The sequence below is a fragment of the Neolamprologus brichardi genome, chromosome 15 (genome assembly GCF_056152115.1).
Source record: "Neolamprologus brichardi isolate AB-2024 chromosome 15, ASM5615211v1, whole genome shotgun sequence".
NCBI lineage: Eukaryota > Metazoa > Chordata > Actinopteri > Cichliformes > Cichlidae > Neolamprologus > Neolamprologus brichardi.
The window spans coordinates 21517044-21536021 of record NC_142118.1 but is presented as its reverse complement, the minus strand read 5'-3'; the positions used below and the strand labels follow the sequence as shown (position 1 = coordinate 21536021).

The window sequence follows — 18978 nt, the reverse complement described above, 5'->3', positions numbered from 1 at the left end:
CGTGCTATTACACTTTTTCCTTTTCATCCTCGACTGTCATTTCATCAGACTTCAGTGCATCTCTTTCCTTTTGTCCCCTCACTCCTCCTCTTGTCCTTTGTTCCTACTCTTTAACCTCCTCTTCTCTGCCTTCTCTGTTTCCACTTGTTTGCACTTACTTGATTGGCTGGGTCGGGTCAGTCCGGCGGGCTCTCTGTTCAGGCGACAACTGCTCCCACTTAAAATGGAGACTCCAATCAAAGCCTGAGGGAGAACAACAGAGTAAAGAACATGCTTTAAATAATACTGAGTACAGAGGCTACTGTGCTGTACCAAAACATCAAGGTCACTGTTATGCTACGCTTTCTTTAGAATATGTATATAAAATAGTTAATGAAAAGACAAATAGAGATATATTTTATTTTTCTGATACTAGAGGAAAAACTTCAGGAAAGAAAATGTTGTGTTTGGCTTGTGGGCTTACAGTCCACCAGGTCAAAGATTAGCTACCACAGTACTCCCCCTCCACTCTCTGTTGGTATGTCTTTAGACTTCAACATGTGTGTGAATGTCAGGATCAATGCAGATGGATCTGATGACCGTCTTTTTTATGATTTCAGCGACAGGTTCATCTATAATTAAAATGCTCTTTATAAGCGCGACTATCGCTATCGATTCTCCTTCCTGTGTGATTGTGCGTGCACAGTGGACAGCCCTATTATCTGCATTGATTGGCGGACTGCTTTCACCAAGAAAATAAGACTGGTAAAAGAGTCTAATGGAAGGAGAGAGGTACTATGAAGTCAACAGATAAAGTGGGAGGTAGTGCAGATCGCAGACAGAGAACACAGTCATGTGTTGTTCTGGCTTATTTTCAGGCCGTTTAGCTTTAGCTCATCTGCAAGTATAATCCTGCTGAGCTAATAGAAATGTTCAGTTTCTACATTTATTCAAGTTACTAATTTAATGTTTTAAAAAGCATTTACAAAAGCATGATGGTCTTAAAGATGATGTCAGGATCCTGATGGCAGCGAATGAACTGACTGATATCTAAGAATTTGATATCAACAAATTAAAAGGACTGTGTTAACTGTTCAAAGAGTGTGTCATTTTATGTGCCTACACTTTAAGCACATTTCAAAGCTGTGTGAGAGAACCCTACTGTGCACATATAGACAATGCTGGGCAAGAGTCTTGAGCCACCCCTCATTTATTGAGATTCTCTATTTTCTAAAAATAGAGAATATGTTCAGGGATTTATTTAAAAGTGCACATATACATGGAAATATAGTATACAAGTATACAAGGCAATCGCTGACTGGCAGAACCAGGCTCAGAGAGGGCCAGCCATCTGCCACAACCGGTTGGGGTGAGAGACCGGTCTCTCTTAGGTATCTTTCTTATTATTTCTATTAGTAGTCTTCAGGAATAATTCCCCAGGCTTCCTGAAGGTAATTTCAAAGTTCTTTGCATGTTTGCTGCCTTTTGTTCTGTTCTCTGTCAAGATGACCCTCATTACTTAAATAATGTAGAGGCCTGGGGAGGCCAATCCATGCTGATAGTGGTCCATTGTGTGCTTTTACTGCTTTGGCTGTGTGTTTGGAATTATTGTCATGCTAAAAAATACCACAAGACCTGTTTCCACTGGTTTTCAGTTCAGTTCTTGTGTAACTTGGCACAGCTCAATCTTTCTTTCATGTTTTGATCTGTCACAGAAAAAACAGGGTGTGAGGGGGAGGCTCACACGCTGCCTGTTTGTCATCAAAACGTGATGAAATGTCAATTCTTGGTAGGAAGACAAGAGCAGCCATATGGACATGTTTCTCATTTGATGTCAAGGAAGATAAGACACGTGAAACATGTGGCGCCACTGTCACTGGTGAAAACACGACAAACCTTTACACTTTATAGTTTAGTCAACTGAAACAACTTCAGTCTAGTCTACTATAGTCTTATCATATTTAATCGACTAAAACTAAACTCAAACTAAAAGAATCTAAAGCTTAAATTATGACAAACGCTAAATCAAAATTTGCTGTCAAAATTAACACTGGTCAAGTCAGTCAGGTACAGAGACTGGACTGGACTGAAAATGAGTGACAAAGCAGTCAATATGCAAAGAAACACTTTAAAAGTCCTTCAGAAAGCCTGGAGACCAATTGCTTTAAAGACCATTTTAAAATTACAAGAAGGTTGGGATCCTTGGATACAAAATATAAAGATGTGATCATTCTTTCACAGCTTGCATGCAAACTGATTCTTGTGTTGGATTAGTGTTGTGTCCTAAGTCTTTTTGACCAGCACAGTTCTCTGAAACTCCATGTTTTTCACAGAGTTTGTGTTATATTGGTAAGTGAACATCTGCAGTCCACAGCTGTATGCCATGCTGTAGTCAACTAATCAAACAATTGAAAAGTTGGGGATGGGATTGAGAGTAACTAAATATGCTACATTCCACCTGCTAGCCTTTTTTGTCTTAGAAGAATTATTAACAGAAAGACAAAACTATGATAAATAATAATAAAAGGCGTTTTGTTCTTTTATTTGGAAATGTATTTAGATTCATGCTTCTGCTTTTTCAACATCAAACAGCATTTGAGCCTTAAGACTGTTGTAGTTTATTTCTTAAAAATAAACAATTAAATTTGAGAACATAAACCTACAGTCTCTAGTTCCCTTTACAATGATGGAAAGAAAGTTGGTGCACTCGCTGCACAGTTTAAAACCAAGACATCAGCACTTATCTGTGTAGAAACTGGGCAGAAAAAAAGGGCAACTCTAACAAAATCTGAATATTCAAGGACACACGGTTGAGGGACTTTAGTGCACATTTCAAAGATAAGATGATTCAAGGACAGCAACTATCCTCGAGGGGTCCAATATGAGCGAATAAGAGTCACTGCTAGAAGAAGAAGTAGAAAAAAATATATATCTCAAAGCATTTAATGCTCACGGCAGCCAGAGAGAACAGGTTCATGAACTCATCACAAACGTATCATCAAGGGCCACCTTATAAGTCAGAAACCCAAAGGGGTTTCTCTCTGTCATCAAAACACAACCCAAAGGTGCCTCAGAGCCGTTTGACTGTAGATGGAAGAAAGTGGTTGTGTACCTCCACGGAGATCGGCTGAGGCTGCCACATAAGCAAACGTATCCATGTTGATGATGTCGATGACTGGGCTAACCACTCGAGACGGGTCCTGGACACACAAAAAGAACCACACACATTTATACTTAATTAGGGCTTCAGATTAATTTTTTAAAAAGTGTAATGCAAGGGAAATAAAACAAGCTACCAAGGAAGAAAAAGAGAAAGAAATGAATGTGTTTCTGCTTTCATCACCAAATTCTGTTCGAATAAATGAGGCGCTCAGTCCAGTGAGTTCATCTGTGTGTGAAACAGACTGTAAACTCCAAGGTCATTATACTGCACTTCTCCGAAAGGGAATTTCAGTCATTCAGCAACAATCATGCAGACAGCAAATGTAGCAAGGTGAGATTGACCACTACCTCTGTTGACTTTAATTCAGTGCTACTTTATTCCCTTCTCTGTCATTAATGTCAGACCACTGAGCCACATGACATGAAGAGATACAGAAAATGCTTTTAGGTGACAGCACAATTTATTAAGAAGCAGCAGAGAAAATGAGTAACACATCGATAGGTTACTGGAGGTAAACACGAGGGCTGTGTAGAATTCAATATTTTAGTTTGCAACGTTCAATACGGGCTCTGGTATTTCATTTTACTTGTGTTAGGGCTGTATTGGAATTGACGAATAAAGAAAGGTCCGACACCTAGCTATCCTGATGGAAAGCACTCCAACTTGTTTTTCTCCTGTCTTTAGACGGGTTAACGTCGCATTGTCTTCGTCTTACTAAAACAGCAAAGCTGGCTGCATAATTTTTTGTCAAGTGATGTTTGAGCACAGTGCATATTTAGAGCATGACATTGACTGTGCTATATAAAAGACTGATATTACTAATACATGTTTTTAATTATTGGCTTGCAAATAATTTTTTTCTGTTGATTTTGGTGGATGCGACCATATTGGAGTAGAGACACAGACAAAGATACTTTCTGATTAGAGATGGGGAGAGCTAATTTACTACCTGGCTAGAGTTCAGCATGCCCCTTGTGTTCATACCTACTAGTCCTTTAAATCAACCAAATCCTTAACTTTAAGGTAAGTAATATAAAACTCCTCCTTCACAGGGCTGTCAGAAGGAAGAAAATAACCAGAGAGATTTTGGTTGTAAGAAAATGTATTTCTGCTCTAAAGCTGACCCTTTGTGTTTAAGCCAACCCCAAGTGGTTATTTAAGAAACTGAAGTTTTTGGCTTCATTTGCTTGACTTTTCAGCCACTTTAATTTGTATTTCTTGTGCTCTGCACGCCACTTTATTACAGTGATTTTCTGGTTTATGGCACTTTTGAGACTTTTCTGAAGTAACAACCAAGCAGCTGCCCACTCAACTCTACAGTTTGGTTCATGTGGTTCAGAGAATAAGATCCTCAGTGTAGCGCAACAATATTTTTTAAAAAACATTTGGAAAGCACATCTTCCATCAATGAACTATTTCCACTTTCAAACAAAGTGGTCTGGAAATGCACCAACCTTTTTTTCCCTCTATTTTTCTGGTGTTTCTTGAAATTCACCTCTGCCAACTTTCATGAAATTCAGCTGGCAGTTTTCTGCTAAGCTTGCTGATAGACCTCGACTTATGTCCCAGTGGAGCATCTAATCCTATAGATTTCATTTCTGTGTTGGAAATTAGCAAATTTATAAGCTTAAATCATGCAGACAGGATGCGGGGAAGAGGGTTAGCATGTAGCATTTCTAACCTTTTAAGTGAACATTTAAAGCCATTAAAAATGTAGTGCTTGATATTTGTGACTGGTTGATGAGACTGTAAAAAATGGGATAATATCAAGCACCAACAAAAATTCCCGTATCCCTCAACCCTGTGTAATCGTCCATAAGGCCATAAGATACTCATGGATTTAGTTTAGTTATTGCCTCCTTAACCCTTAAACAGAGTCCTAAATCCTTGTAAAGTGAAAACTGGCAAAAATGGCTGCACTTGATTTTCCTCATATTTTTTCCTTGATGGTGCCATTTGCTCTTTACAAGGATAAAAGGTACAAAATCTCACTTGCACACACCCACACACACTGGCGCTGCCAGACTTGCACTCCCTTTTAAATCATGAAGTGTCCCTCTATTAGTTTGGTCAAACGGCTGGATGCATCTTCAGCCAGTGATATTACAGAGCAGGTGGAGCGGTTCTGGACCATTAGCTGCAGGGTCAGTGCAAGGGGACGCAAGCTGCATCCTTCTACAGCTTCAGCCACATTACAAAGCACTCTGTCTGCTTTAATAGCTGTTAGGGTAATGACACTGTGCAGCACTCAGGGTGAAGCATCACGACATTACTGTCGTAACCGGATAACTGTTATTTTCAAATCACTCTGGAGCATTTTCTTAATTTTAGCCATTTCTTTTTTTTTTTCCTCCACCTGAATAGAAATGAGAATATTTGATAAGTAAGTTGAGAGGAATCTGACCCCAAAGCAATCTGCTTCTTTTATGGTTTTGGACTCTTGTTTTTAAAGTGCAACTTTCAATCATTTATTGAATTTTACAAAGGAATAAATGTATAAATGAATTATAAATGATTTTATAAATGAATATTGAATTTTAATAAATGACCTGTTTTACATAGTCGTCCTTGAGTAAGGAAGTTGTGTCAAGGCAGACGTTTGACTATTGACGAAATTATCATCTAAATTGTCCCTTCAGAAAACCCGTTATTCCAAAACAACAAGCACTCTAGGCTCTAATGGAATTCTTTATATATTTTTAATCACTAATACCATCTTTCAAATCATTTTTTAAATCCAACAGTGCATGCAGGGAGTGCTAGTGTTAATTTTGTTCATTGCTCTTCATGTAAACAATTATTCTGTTTTCTTTTCCTTCATTTAGGAATGAGGTTTATAGGTGATGTTCACTGAGCGTCCATAGTGCCTAAATAGCCCTGTCACTGTCAAAAGACGTGACATATCCCGCATCCTCCTTTACCTTTCCTAAGAAATGACTGGAAATACTAATGAAACCATATTCACTACATGTTTGGCCGTTCATTGTGATTATCGCTTTTGTTTGGCAGCTCTCTTTGATTGCACATGCACATATAGCAACAAATGAGCAATGTTGCTAAACACAACCAGGATCCTTTTATGTTGACATGCTCTGAAAATATTACTGTTAATTGGTGAACAATTACAATAAATTGTTGCCTTGGTGCTGAGAGACAAAAGCAAAAGCGGTAATGTGATAGACATGGGGCTGAGTAAATACTCTCTAGATTCAATCAGTGGTAAATAGCTGGGAAATTTATATTTATTCAAATGAGAAGATGCATATTTGCATGTATTATTTCTCAATTACTTCCCTGACAATGAAATTACAATAAATTATTTATTTGACACAAAACAATGATTCGTTAGCATCAAACAGTAAAGTATTCAAAAAAAGGCTTTTTTGGCAAAACAGAAAAAGCTTGACAACAACTAAAAGAGAACAAAATCAAAATATATGATAAAATTGATCAGATGTGAAATACAGAAAAGCAGATAACCTGAAATTTGGACAAGACTTTAGCTCTCTATATCAATAAGACAGACAATTATTTTGTGGGGAATGTGATTTTACGGTAGCCTGGAGTTTTGACTACGCGTGTGTGTTAATCGGATCAATACCTCATACATTTAAATCTAAATATACAACTATAGAGTGACTACATAGACAGTGACGGATCACTTTTGTGCTTGAACACACACAGGCGCACACACACAAACACACACACACGAATAAACCATGAGTATAAATATGGATGGTGATGGTACAGCAGCAGAAACAGATCAGACTCTCTGGTGGATTTATTGATCGCTTCTCTGCAGATTGAGATCAAAGGTCTTTAATAGCAGGCAAACAACTGTTGACTTGATGAATTGGAGAAGTTCAAGACAGGTGTTAAAATTAAAACGAACTGGAGAAGAGAGTATGCGAGGCACATGGACAGGGAAGGAGATGAGAAAGGCCATGTAACGTCGTAACGCAAATCAAAGGAAGGTGATGGTATGTGTAAAGCCAGGGTAGGATAGAAAAGGATGCAAGAGGAAGTGGATAGGGAGATTTCAAGAGAGCAGAGAAACGAGAGAGGAAAAGATATGGGGATAGAAAAGAAAAGAGGACGTTTCAAGAGGCCAGAAAGAAGCTGAGAGGAGGCCAGAGAGGGGAGGGGGAAAATTACGAGGAGATGTAAAGAGAAAAGGAAGAAAAGCAAAGGTGTGAGAGTAATGGCAGTAGCACAGGGAGGAAGACATGAGGTGGGAAAAGTAGAACAGAGTGCAATAACCAAAATTGTTGGATAAGAGGTGAAAACAGGAGAGGAGATGAAAATGGAAAAGAAAAGGTGCAATGGTACCGAAGAGTAAGTAAAAGTAAAGGAGATGAGAGACGGAAAAAAGGAAGAAAGGAAGAGAGATGTGACAGGACAAAGGGGAGCGGAGAAGAGGTGGTGAGAGGAGGCAAAACAAGGTGACGAGAGATTGGATGGGGAGGACAAGAAGAGCAGACACAAGCAGAGGACAGCAGACGGGAGAGTAAGAGGGGTGAAGAAGAGAGTACCGCACTTATTTCTTAATGAGAGGCAATCAGACCGGCATCTATTTTCTCTAATGGCACGATTTCACTTCGACCACTGGAGTCATCACGCAGAGGCTTTTTGTTGAGCAGTAAAGCATGCCATATTTGCAGATTGGCCTTGGTCATTATGCCTCGTGACTCACATATATATGTGTGTATATATAGACATATCTGGAACATGAGAGGGTTGTAATTTGATAAAGCTTTCAGACTCACATATACTTCATTGCATTAGGGTTTATAAATGAACATGCAGTTACACCTCTTTGATCCTTTGCAGGAGGGGTGGCAGCCAGTCTTTGTTGACCTCACAGTGGCTGTCCAGGAAGGTCAGCACTTTGGCTCTTGCAGCGTCCGTCCCACGCACTCTGGACCTGATGAGACCTTAAGCAGACAAATAGAAAGACAGCTTAATCTCATTCCTGTTCATGCAAAACCTTCAAAATATTAACCACATCTATTTAAAATTATAACTTTTATTACACAAGATCTAATTAACAATTGTTATTCACACTGCACTTTTAAATATCATTGACAAACTTAGGCCAGCAGTTTAAATGTTGTGGCTGATGGATATATAATAAAGGACAATGCAATTGCACCAACATGTCTTTTTTTAAAAATAAATAAATACAAAATAAACTGAATAGAGAAGACATTTAATAGAAGGGTCTTTTGAAAAATGCATATAATCCAGATCTATAATTATTTTTGCACTGAAAACCATTTCACTGAATCCCCCACTGATAAGCACATTAAGACAATGTGTCCCTGTGCATAAATAATTTAATTTGTCATTCATGCTTTAGCTTTTAAAATAAGGTTTGGAAAACACTGTATCTTTTCTGTAATAAAGCTTTAACCATACAAGGTACCCGGTACAGGGTGGGTGGGGGTAAAATAAATGTATAAAACTGTCATAGAGATACAGATTTATTACATGAAAGTGGTGCTGTACAAGATTTTCAACATAATTTTGAGTTGTACTTAAAGTAACTATATTCAATATGTTGAATGCCACTTTTAGATATACTATTGCATCATTAATATTATTAAAGCATCTCCTTAATATTGAAATTGTTGATTATATGAAGTAATTACATATTGCTGGTAGCTTTACATAAAGCAATGCAGTTACTCCATAAAAAAAACTAAAGCTTTAAATGTTGTGGAGTGGAACAACATGTGCATTGATTAACAAAAAAAAAAAAAAATCAAAAACATTTGGAGAAAACAAAACAAAGAAAAAAACAAAGGAAAAAGATAACTATTGATAAAAATACAACTAAATAAACAAAACAATTATGGTGTTTGTGAAATTGTGAAATATGATTCATAACAATGAAAAAACGACTACAGTATGATACAATCATCAGTTCAACATGGTGTTGTTGTGCCAACTTAAAAAACTTTTGGTTAATTTCAGTCTTCTGTAAACAACAGATCTAAATTTGTAAACAACGTAACAACATTTAATCATCCAATCACAATTAAGAAAAAGCCATAATTACAGCGAGCACTAATAGTACTGATAGTGTCGATTTACTGCACCTTTCTCAGTCCCATTACAGTCTCATACACACTTTAACATTGAAATGTTGTGTACAGTATGCACTTGGATACCGTCGATATTGAACTTAAAGCCCTCCCAGCTTTTCTTTGCTAAATTGAAATCCTCCGCGTTGCCGTCTGAAATTGATTCTTTTCAGGGCGGCAGATCGGATAAGACAGTATATACTCAAGTTTCATGCTCACAAGCTGTGACTATCAGTTAAACACACACAACCTCCATCCGCTCGCTATAAATATACACGAGGACTTTCATTGAAAAGGCCCCACAGCAGCAGAAGAACAAGACAAAGAATATTTCAGGCACTGGTGAGAATGGAACCCGTAACCTTGGATGTATTAGTGCCTTGCTCCATTTATTGACACCACATTTCTTGCTTTCTCTCTGTTTCACTTGCTCTCGCAGTCAGTCAGCAGAGGGGAAAATCGATGCAGTGCTCTTAGAGGGCCTGTCAGACATGGACACAACCTTTTAACAGGCGCATCACTCTCTGCATTTGTGTGTCTGTATGTGTGTGTGTTGGAGAACAGGTTTGCGTATCCATTTTTAAACAAGTGGGAGAGAAAAGCAAAGAAGGGAGTGGAGCAAAAGGCCAAATGTGTGCATCAGTTAACTGCAGTTGTGTTTTAGTAAGACAAAGACAGACAAAGTGTGTGTGTTTGTGTGTAAATGAGCCTGTTAAGGAGGTCTCCCTGACGGGGTCCAGTGTTCCCCTCTATTTGGACTAAATGGTCTAATCGATACTCCCTGACACGGAGACGTAATGTGTGTGTGAGAGCGTGCACTTTTGAATATGTGTGCGGTACATGCCCACAGAGGAGTCTGCATTGTTGTATGTGTGTTATCGTGATAGTGCTGGGGCCCATTGTGAATGTGTGTGTGTGTGTGTGTGTGTCGGTGACATTGTACAAAGGGCCGTGAAGTTTCACGCGGCGCCGTTAGGCCGAGGCTCAGCCAATTAAAAATCCCATTTCATCCTCAATAAGGCTTTATTTTCTGGATGGATGGACACACACACACACGTACCCAGACACATAAACTGGACTCACATACAAGCAGGGACACACACACACACACACACACCCACATCTGCACTGACAGAAGTGGACGCCCATTTACTTAGATACACACACACACACACACACACACACAGTGCATGGCGGGCTGACTTTGTACAGAGGAGAGTGTTAATCTACACCGATAACTCTTAACTGTCTCCACCTATCAGATGTGGGTCTGTGTTTGTGTAGACACCTTTTATTTGAAGCCAGTGTAGTGAGGACATTTTGGCCAGGCTTTGAAACTTTAAAGGGCTGTTTGAAGGTTAACATCTTAACAGATTAATATCAGATAAGAAAATGCATAATGTCTTTGTTAATGTGTCCTCACTATTGTACAAATGGACATTTTTGTGTGCTATTGGACATCTACGCTTGAGTGGATCCATTAGAGTTGTAAGAAGTGAGGGCATTTTGTCTGGCAATTTATCCAAAGAGTGCATTATGCTTGAAAAGAACTAGTTAGTACAAAGTGCCGTCTGTCCAGTTTAGCTGTTATGAATGGCCACACTTGATGGCATCATGAAAAGCCCCATGTCATTAAAAAGGATAATCATATGCTCTTCACAAAGAATTCACTATGTTGTATTTGGTTGTAGACATGAAAAGCATGAGTGATGGCACTTTTAGAGAGAAGTTCAAACCCTGCTCTCCCTTTTCTGTGCTGCATGAATGGCTTACATTGGTGTAGTTGTTGGTGTGTCAGTTTCAGAATACTACCAAAATTGCTGACGAGATACCTTCCAAAATGTGAAGCTGGAAAGGTGTCAATATTGTTGATCATGATAGCAACTGTGGCTCATGGGGTCATCCACCAGCAGTTTTCATATTAAAGTATCCTTAGACAAAATTTCAGAAACTGCCCCATTTGTCTTTTGTGTATGAATGTATGTGTAGAGTTGGTGTATGAAAGTACAACGTGTTCTTATTCAGGACATCAAACACTACCTTTCTGCCAGAGCCACTGGCATCTTGCAGATACACAATAGGTGTCTGTCAGCAAGGTACTGCAGTAGTGAAGTGGATCTCATTCTTAAGTCTGTCCATATGGGCACTTTGAAAGAGATCCTGAGGTTGCAGTTAAATACACTGAGAAAGTATTAAAGCCAGACTGGTATGTCAGCCCTGCTGATACTGATATACTTACTGATATATCAGTATCAGGATTTATAACAGTGAATAAAAAATGCAAAAAGTAAAAAAGAAATCGGAGAAACAGCCTTATAGGTGTTGATACTGCATAGTTTGTCCACAAGAGGGCACTTTGCAACTTCCCTCTTGGCAACATGGGATATAACAAATGCAATAGCCAGCTGATCTGATGTACATATACGATATAAACATATACACATTTGTTTAAAACACCAAATGAAGAAAGTGTGAGCACCAATGGTTTCCTTCAGACGACAATCTATTTTTAAACTTAGCCATGTCACGGTCCCCGTGTCTGCCCGGCTGACTCAGGTTGGCTACATATGTTTCTTGTTTACATCTACCTCTCTCACGCTTGCCGTGTCTCGCCGGGGCGGAGCTCATTGCGGCCTCCCGCCCCTGGCCCTCGCACCTGAGGTTAATCACACACCTGTGGCTCATCGCCTAAACTCATCCACTACTTAAGGCAGTGGCTGGAAACATCTCGTCGCTGGACTATTGAGTAACCTCGGTAGTAAGCTCCGGAGTACTAGTCTCTTGTTGCCTTTTCGTATCGCTGACCCTTTGAATTAATCACTTGTTGTCTGTAAACAGGAATTCTGTTTCCCTGGAACCCTTGGTGTGAAGGCTTGCTGGTGTGCTGTGTTTTTTGTGAAGTCCATGTGTGAAGAGCTCCTTTCCCGGATTCCCCTGTGCCCTGGATTACCCCCCGCCCTCTCACTTGTATATATTTGCACCTGGTGTTGTATAGTAATAAACGGAACTGTATTCTAGCTGCCTTGTCTGCGCTTGAGTCCATCCCACTCCGTGACAAGCCAAGAAGTTATGGTCATCTGAAATGCCTAAAAACTAGTTTTGTTTTTTGGCAGTTTTAATTTTAAACCTAACCAAATAAGATTCTATTTCTTAAATGTAACCACTTAGTTTGGTTATCTAAAAGCCTGCTGCTTTGCAACAATCACTAGCTGTAGTTGCCTCCAGTGAACATGTCAACCCAGCGTGGTTAAAAGGAAACACATCTAGACTAAATCCTGGTGAAGGAATTGTCTGTCTGCATATGCACCTGATCTAGCACGGTCTGTCCTACCTTGGCAGTGTAGCGGCAGACATTAGGCTGCAATAACAGCTGCAGATTGGGCTGCAGCCATGCCACAGGTACAGGTTGGGGCATCTCATCTTAATAACTTCAACCTCTATCAACAATAGTCTGATTACAAATGGCACTTTCATGCAGCAGCTCAGACACACAATCCAGCATTCAGCATGTTTACAGCCCGGCTTCAGTCAACATTACTGCCAGGTGGCAATGATGACAATGTCACACGCCCACTGTTTTTTTTTTCTATTCTGAGACCACTGGCTTGAGAGTGCAGTAAACTGAACCAATTATCAAGCGTGCAAGTGAGTTAATTTGCATTTAGTAAACAAATGATCTATTGTACCACTAATTAAAACCAACTGAAAAGGAAAATTACTCAGAATATCTTTGGGTTTTGCCAAATACAAAGCTCCAAACTGTGGTCTCCTGGTTGGCAAACTTGTAACAAACTCGATTGTTACCCATCCTATTTCCATTTGTGGGATTTGTTGCACCTTAAAAAAGAGCCCTTGTGTTTCAGCATACAATATTTCAATGGCAGGTGCATCAAGGGGCCAGTGCCAATGGACTGTATATATCTATGCAAGAACAACAGTATTTGGCATTCTAGGATAAAGATGCATTGAAATTGCTTTGAGCTGTCCAAATTACCAGAACAAAAAACTCCATATAAAGGAAATCAATTTACAATTTATCAAGCTAGGTGGGAAAATTAGAGTTCACGTCTGGAACGTCTCCAGACTGGAACATGTATTAGGTAATGACCGACGGGAAAGATTCTTAAAATTCAAATCTAGTTAGGCACCATGGCAAAATGCAAGATGGAAAAAAAAAGATTTAGATTGTAATGCAAACACATAAATCGGGTCTTTTCACACATTTCACAGTGTGTTTTTTAAGCTAGCAAGCTAGCAAGGATATTCATACAGTTGGGGGGTTAGCTTTTTAAGGCAAGTACATTGTTTAGATATTGTTTTTTCTAAAACAACTTACCAAAGTTGATTAATGGTACATGCCAACACTGTGTTCTCACAAACGTGCAAGTACAACCACCTGTGTGTGTGTGTGAGTGTGTCAGAGAAGACATACAGTATCAGGCTGGTGTGTTTTTTATGGCCATTAAAAAGACAATCAAGTCAGAAAGCCTGAAGCCATAAACTATTAACTAGCTGAACTGATGAACCCTGCCGCTGTCTATGTGTGGGTGTGCGTGTGTGTGTCATTGTGTGATCAGCATGACTGTGCTATAATGAAATCCTTCAGTGACAGCATGTAGGACAAGTGTTCCTGTTGTTATAGAGAGAGACAGAGAGGTGAGTGAGAGAGAAAGAGGGAAACTATAAAATGCAAGCAACAGAACAGCCAAGCGAGATAAATTTAAAATATGAGGTGAAATAAAGCATCCAGGTAGAGGAAGAAAGAAGGGAGAAAGAAGAACACAGAGAGAGGTATTAGTGAAGTGGAAAGGGGACTCGTATTTTCAGACGTTTTAGTGCAGTAACCGGAGTTCAAACGGCGCTGCTCTCACCGAGGCAACAACAGGCACGTCAGAAGTGGTTTCTGAGTGTTTTTTCCTTTAGTTTGTTCCTGTGAAAAATGCTGCCATTTGATCTTCAGAAGCAATGAGATGTCTGAAAATGTTTCTGTCACTTTTCAGAGGAACTGCACTGAAAGTAAGCTGTAGCAAAAACTTGATCAGAATACTCCACAGATGATGCTTCACTAGAGGGATTTGTCTTCTGCTGGAAAGGTCTAACATCAGTGGGCGCCATTTAGAAATATTATTACTGTAAAATGGCTTTAAATATCTTTTTTTTAAACCCCTAATATCACTGTCGAGCCATGTACCATAGAGAGCCAGGAATTACTTTTTGTTTTTCACACTAACTCTACGGATGAACTTTGTCTGAACTTTGCCTGTGATCTCTATTTGGTGGTGGGGGGGGGGTTCTTATAATTGCACCATGTTGTTATTTTACACTATATTTGAACTCCTCTTCATCTTTTGCAAAGTGCTTGCTATGATCCAATTAGTGTTATTATACTGTATATACAATGCTGGCTGTAATTACAAACATCCAATAAGTTGTACATCTTTGCAACAGTGTATCACTACAGACAGATTTCTGGTGTGCTTTACTTACAAAGTTGAAAACAATTTTTAGCAATGAACAAAAGGTTCCATGTTGAACTTCACCCACCAAAAGATCACATTAAAGAGACACAGAGACACATTAAATCTACAGATGCTGCTCCCATGTCCCTCCTCTCTGGTGATCAGATTACCTTTATTTTGGACCTTTTACCCTTTTTTCCTGCAGCTGCCCTCTAATCTACCTTTACCATCATTTTATTATTTCAGTTTTGGTTCTGACTGAGAAACAATTCATCCTTTTCTTTGGCTATTAGTCAGATAACATCACAAACTAGTATTCATTTAAAACTGCATCAAACATTTACATCATAGGAGGAGCAACTAATACAAGCTAATCTGTGACTTTAGGACATCTGAATCCTGACTGACGTTGGTCATGACACACATTATTTTCATATTTCTTTAATTATGAGTTTGTGTCCATGAATCATTGCATTTAAATCACTTTATTAGGCACAGCTGTTTATCTGCTTGTTAACATGGATGTTTAATCAGTCAGTTACATGTTAGCAACTCAATGTATTTAGGCAGGTAGACATTGTAAAGACAGCCTGTAGGTGTAGGCAACCTCTTAGGACATATTAGGCCTCTAAGTACCAACTGAGGATTGTTTAAGCACCACAGCCCAGCAGAGTATTGTTGCTGACCGTGTCCATCCCTTTATGACCTTAGTGTACCCATCTGCAAATGGCTTCTTCCAGCTGGATAACATGCCATGTCACAAAGCTCAAATCATCTCAAACTAGTTTATTAAACATGACAGGAAGATGACTGTACTCAAATGGCCTCCACAGTCACCAGATTTCAATGCAATAGAGCACCTTTGGGATGTGGTAGAAGGGGAGATTTGCATAATTGACGTGAAGCCACCTAATCTGCAGCAACTGTGTGATGCCATCATGGCAGTATAGACTAGCCTTTTTCTAGCCACCTTGCTCAATCTGTGCCATGAAGAATTAGCATCACTATTCTACCTCTAAAAATAATGAGCATCGGCTAAACTGTAAACAGTCAATTCATTCAAGGTCACACGGGTGGAATTAAATATCTGTACTGTTCTAAATTATTTAAAATGATTCTCTATGAAATGGAGTAACACTTAAACCAAAGCTCTAAATTATTCTGACCTTTCTAACCTTTTAATGACATTCTTTCCACTTTTGGAGATGGTCTTTCCAAATTAAATCAAAATGATTTGCATCATTAGAATATGTTTAAATGTCTTTTCATACTGACCATTTCAGGGAAGACCATCATCATACTTTCAACTTATTAGCCAAGCTGTGCTGTGCTTATCCAACAGAATTCATATTATTTAAGTCTTCATCTGCAACACTTGCATATGTTTGTATTGTTTTAAGGGAATCGCCATTGCAATGCAGATGATACATAGTTGCAACTTTCTGCTAAGCCCAACAACTCAGCAGTCTCTCCTACCTTTTCTGCCATTACTAATTTGATGTATACAAATTTTCTTCATCTCAATTCTAGTAAAACTGAGGTTCTAGTGTTTTGGACCTGCCAGTTTCTCTAAGAAAGTCACCCACTCTCATTTACGTCACCTCAGAAATACTGCTAAAATAAAACCTTTACTCTCATTCAATCATCTGATGCTTTTGAAACACATTTTAATTTCCCCCACCTTGATTACTGTAACCTACTTTTCACATATACCTCTTGGCCCTTTGTAGCGCATCTCCCATTGGTGCAGAAAGCAAGGCTGCTAACAAAAGCTAGCCACCACTCACATATCAAACATATTCTTGTTTATCTTCACTGGCTCCCAGTAAAATTCAGAATCCACTTTAAAGCCCTATTATTAACTCATAAAGTTCTATCAGAATGACTTAGACCTTACCACAGCAGCCAACTTCTCAGATAATCTCATCAACATCTTCAAAAAAAATTGTTCCACACACTAAATAAAACCAGAGGAGATCAAACTTTTGACGGTGTAGCTCAGAAAGTTTGGAACAGCCTCCCTCAGCCCATCAGGTCTGCTGAATCTGACTTGTGTTAATCAACTGCTGAAAACTAATTTTCATAGGTTAGTGTTCCCTTAATCTTTTCCCCCTTATTTTGTGCCACAATGTACATCAAATTTGCATTTGTATGAAAGTGTGTATGTTGGAATGAATGCGTGACCCTGTAGTTCATTATGTCTGTCTTATGGAACATGCATGCTTATTTTTATTGTGTGGCTTTTACTCAAACTGTGAAGCACTTTCTAGCTGTGTTCTCAAAAGCGCTATACAAAAAAAGTCATTATTTTCTATACTATTTTGTTTAAGCAGCTACCTGTCTGCCTCAGTATGTGTCTGTACTTGGGTGTATTTTGTGAATTTGCTTCTAACAGTGGGGTGTAGTACTTCTGCGGAATTTAAGTTAAAGTGCAACATTCAGTGGCAAAAAGTTAAACGATTAAAAGACCTGAATAAACCACAGCATGCCACCTCCACTATTGTTTTAGTCAAATAAAATGTTCTTTCAGCCCGAAGTATTTAATCCATTTCAATTCCTTAAAAATCATGCACATACCAAACATCTTGAGTCAGCTACAGTGGAAGATTATATATGTCTTAAACCTTTTTCTGGCCATTAACCATTTCTTTATTGACAGTATACTCCTGACCCCGCCATATTGTCAAGCTGTCATGTTAATTTATGTATTCCATTCATTCGTATTCTATATTTAAGAGCATGGAGGCAGCTCCAAATGGATTATATGAAAAAATTATAAGCATAGCCATGACGCATGACTGTATTAACCATTAAAATGAGGAACAACATCCATATTTAGTGTGAGGCTTTAACTTCACACTGGTTGTCATCTGTGATTAGGTTATTTATAAATTTTCCTTTTTTAAAAAAATTTCAGCATATAAGCTTGCTTTTGAATTAAAGTATGTTTGGTTTGAGATTGTGGAAGACATTTTCTTTTCTGTGACATTTTTTTTATGATAGCCTGCCACTCAGGGCTCTATTTCAGTAGCTCTCCTGTCACTTCAATTCACTTCAGGTCATTTCAGTTCTGCAGTTCAATATGTAGCCAGAGATGAATGAATCAATTTCACTTCACTCACTGTCTTTCTGTCTGTCCACCCGTCTCTGTGTGTTTATATACAGCATGGGATTGTTTAAGCAGAGAGTTTTCAGTACCACCAGTGAAATTTATATTCTTTATGCACACCCTGAATAACACCTTTTTATACACATACACACACAAATCTAGCACACCGGTGACAAATGAGATGCCAAAAAACCTACAAAGAACATAAGAATGATTAAGCATTCAAATTTATACACACTAGCATGTTAAAAATGCTAATGAAATTTTTCAAAGGCAACTGCTTCCATACCTTCTCGCTTGTTGTTGCGAAAGCATTTAACTTTGGGCAGTTTGGTGAGAAGCTGGCAGTCACTCTCTGGGAAAGAAAAAAAAAAACAGCATGAGCAGAATACGAATAATAGAAGGAAACATTGTGTGCTGTGTAATGTATATCTTGATAATTTCTTTGAAAGTCTGCAGAGAAACCAGATAGCAGCTCAATGAAAAAAATGACGACAATTCAAAGCTTTAGGTTTGACAAGTTAGACATTTGTCTAGTTGCTGTTCAGCCGGCTGTGAGGTCTCCACTGAATTTCTGAGCTGTATTTTTTTTTTTTTTTGTATTTTGTTCTTTTTTAAAATAAAACTGTCAAAAATACTCTGGTTGAAAGTGTCAAAATGAAAAGAAGAAAGCAGAAAAAATGAATCACTGGTGTACAATATGTGAGTCATTTAATGAAGTCAAGTTAAGTGAAATTAATATTAATAATTTTTAGAACAGGAAAATAGTGAATGTACTTACAATATCAAAAAAGGATTTCAATAGAGTTCCATTATAAATTTCAGAATAATGAGTCAATGATTGGAAGAAAAAAAAAAACTAGAGAAGAAAGAGAAGCCGTCACGGCTCAAAAAACTGGAAAATGTCATGACTTATGTTAATATGATGAGTATGTTCTGTCTTACATTCCTAATCACAATGGTGGTGGGATCACAAATGATTACTTAACAGTTCGTTTTTGTTTTTTCCTGTAAGTGTTATTGTTAAAACTTTTCTGAAATATGTTCCTGCAGTCAAATTAAAAATAAACACATTTTCTTCATATTAATATTCAAGTTATTTTCTGTGCTTTATTGTGAGTAACATATGGGTGCATGACATTTTCAATTTTAGTATTATATAAGTATTATAAATTTATTAGT

General features: G+C 38.3%; 1 protein-coding gene across 1 annotated transcript in view; it reads right to left on the bottom strand.

Annotated features, from left to right (window-relative positions):
* The window catches only part of galnt14 (UDP-N-acetyl-alpha-D-galactosamine:polypeptide N-acetylgalactosaminyltransferase 14 (GalNAc-T14)), a 217264-nt gene that overhangs the window by 48537 nt on the left and 149749 nt on the right, over positions 1 to 18978 (bottom strand). The window contains exons 5-8 of the mRNA XM_006793525.3: positions 18086 to 18151; positions 7955 to 8076; positions 3092 to 3179; positions 159 to 243 (exon numbers count right to left, since the gene is read on the bottom strand). Of these exons, the coding sequence (XP_006793588.1) occupies positions 159 to 243; positions 3092 to 3179; positions 7955 to 8076; positions 18086 to 18151 (361 nt within the window). The remainder of the gene's footprint in view (positions 1 to 158; positions 244 to 3091; positions 3180 to 7954; positions 8077 to 18085; positions 18152 to 18978) is intronic.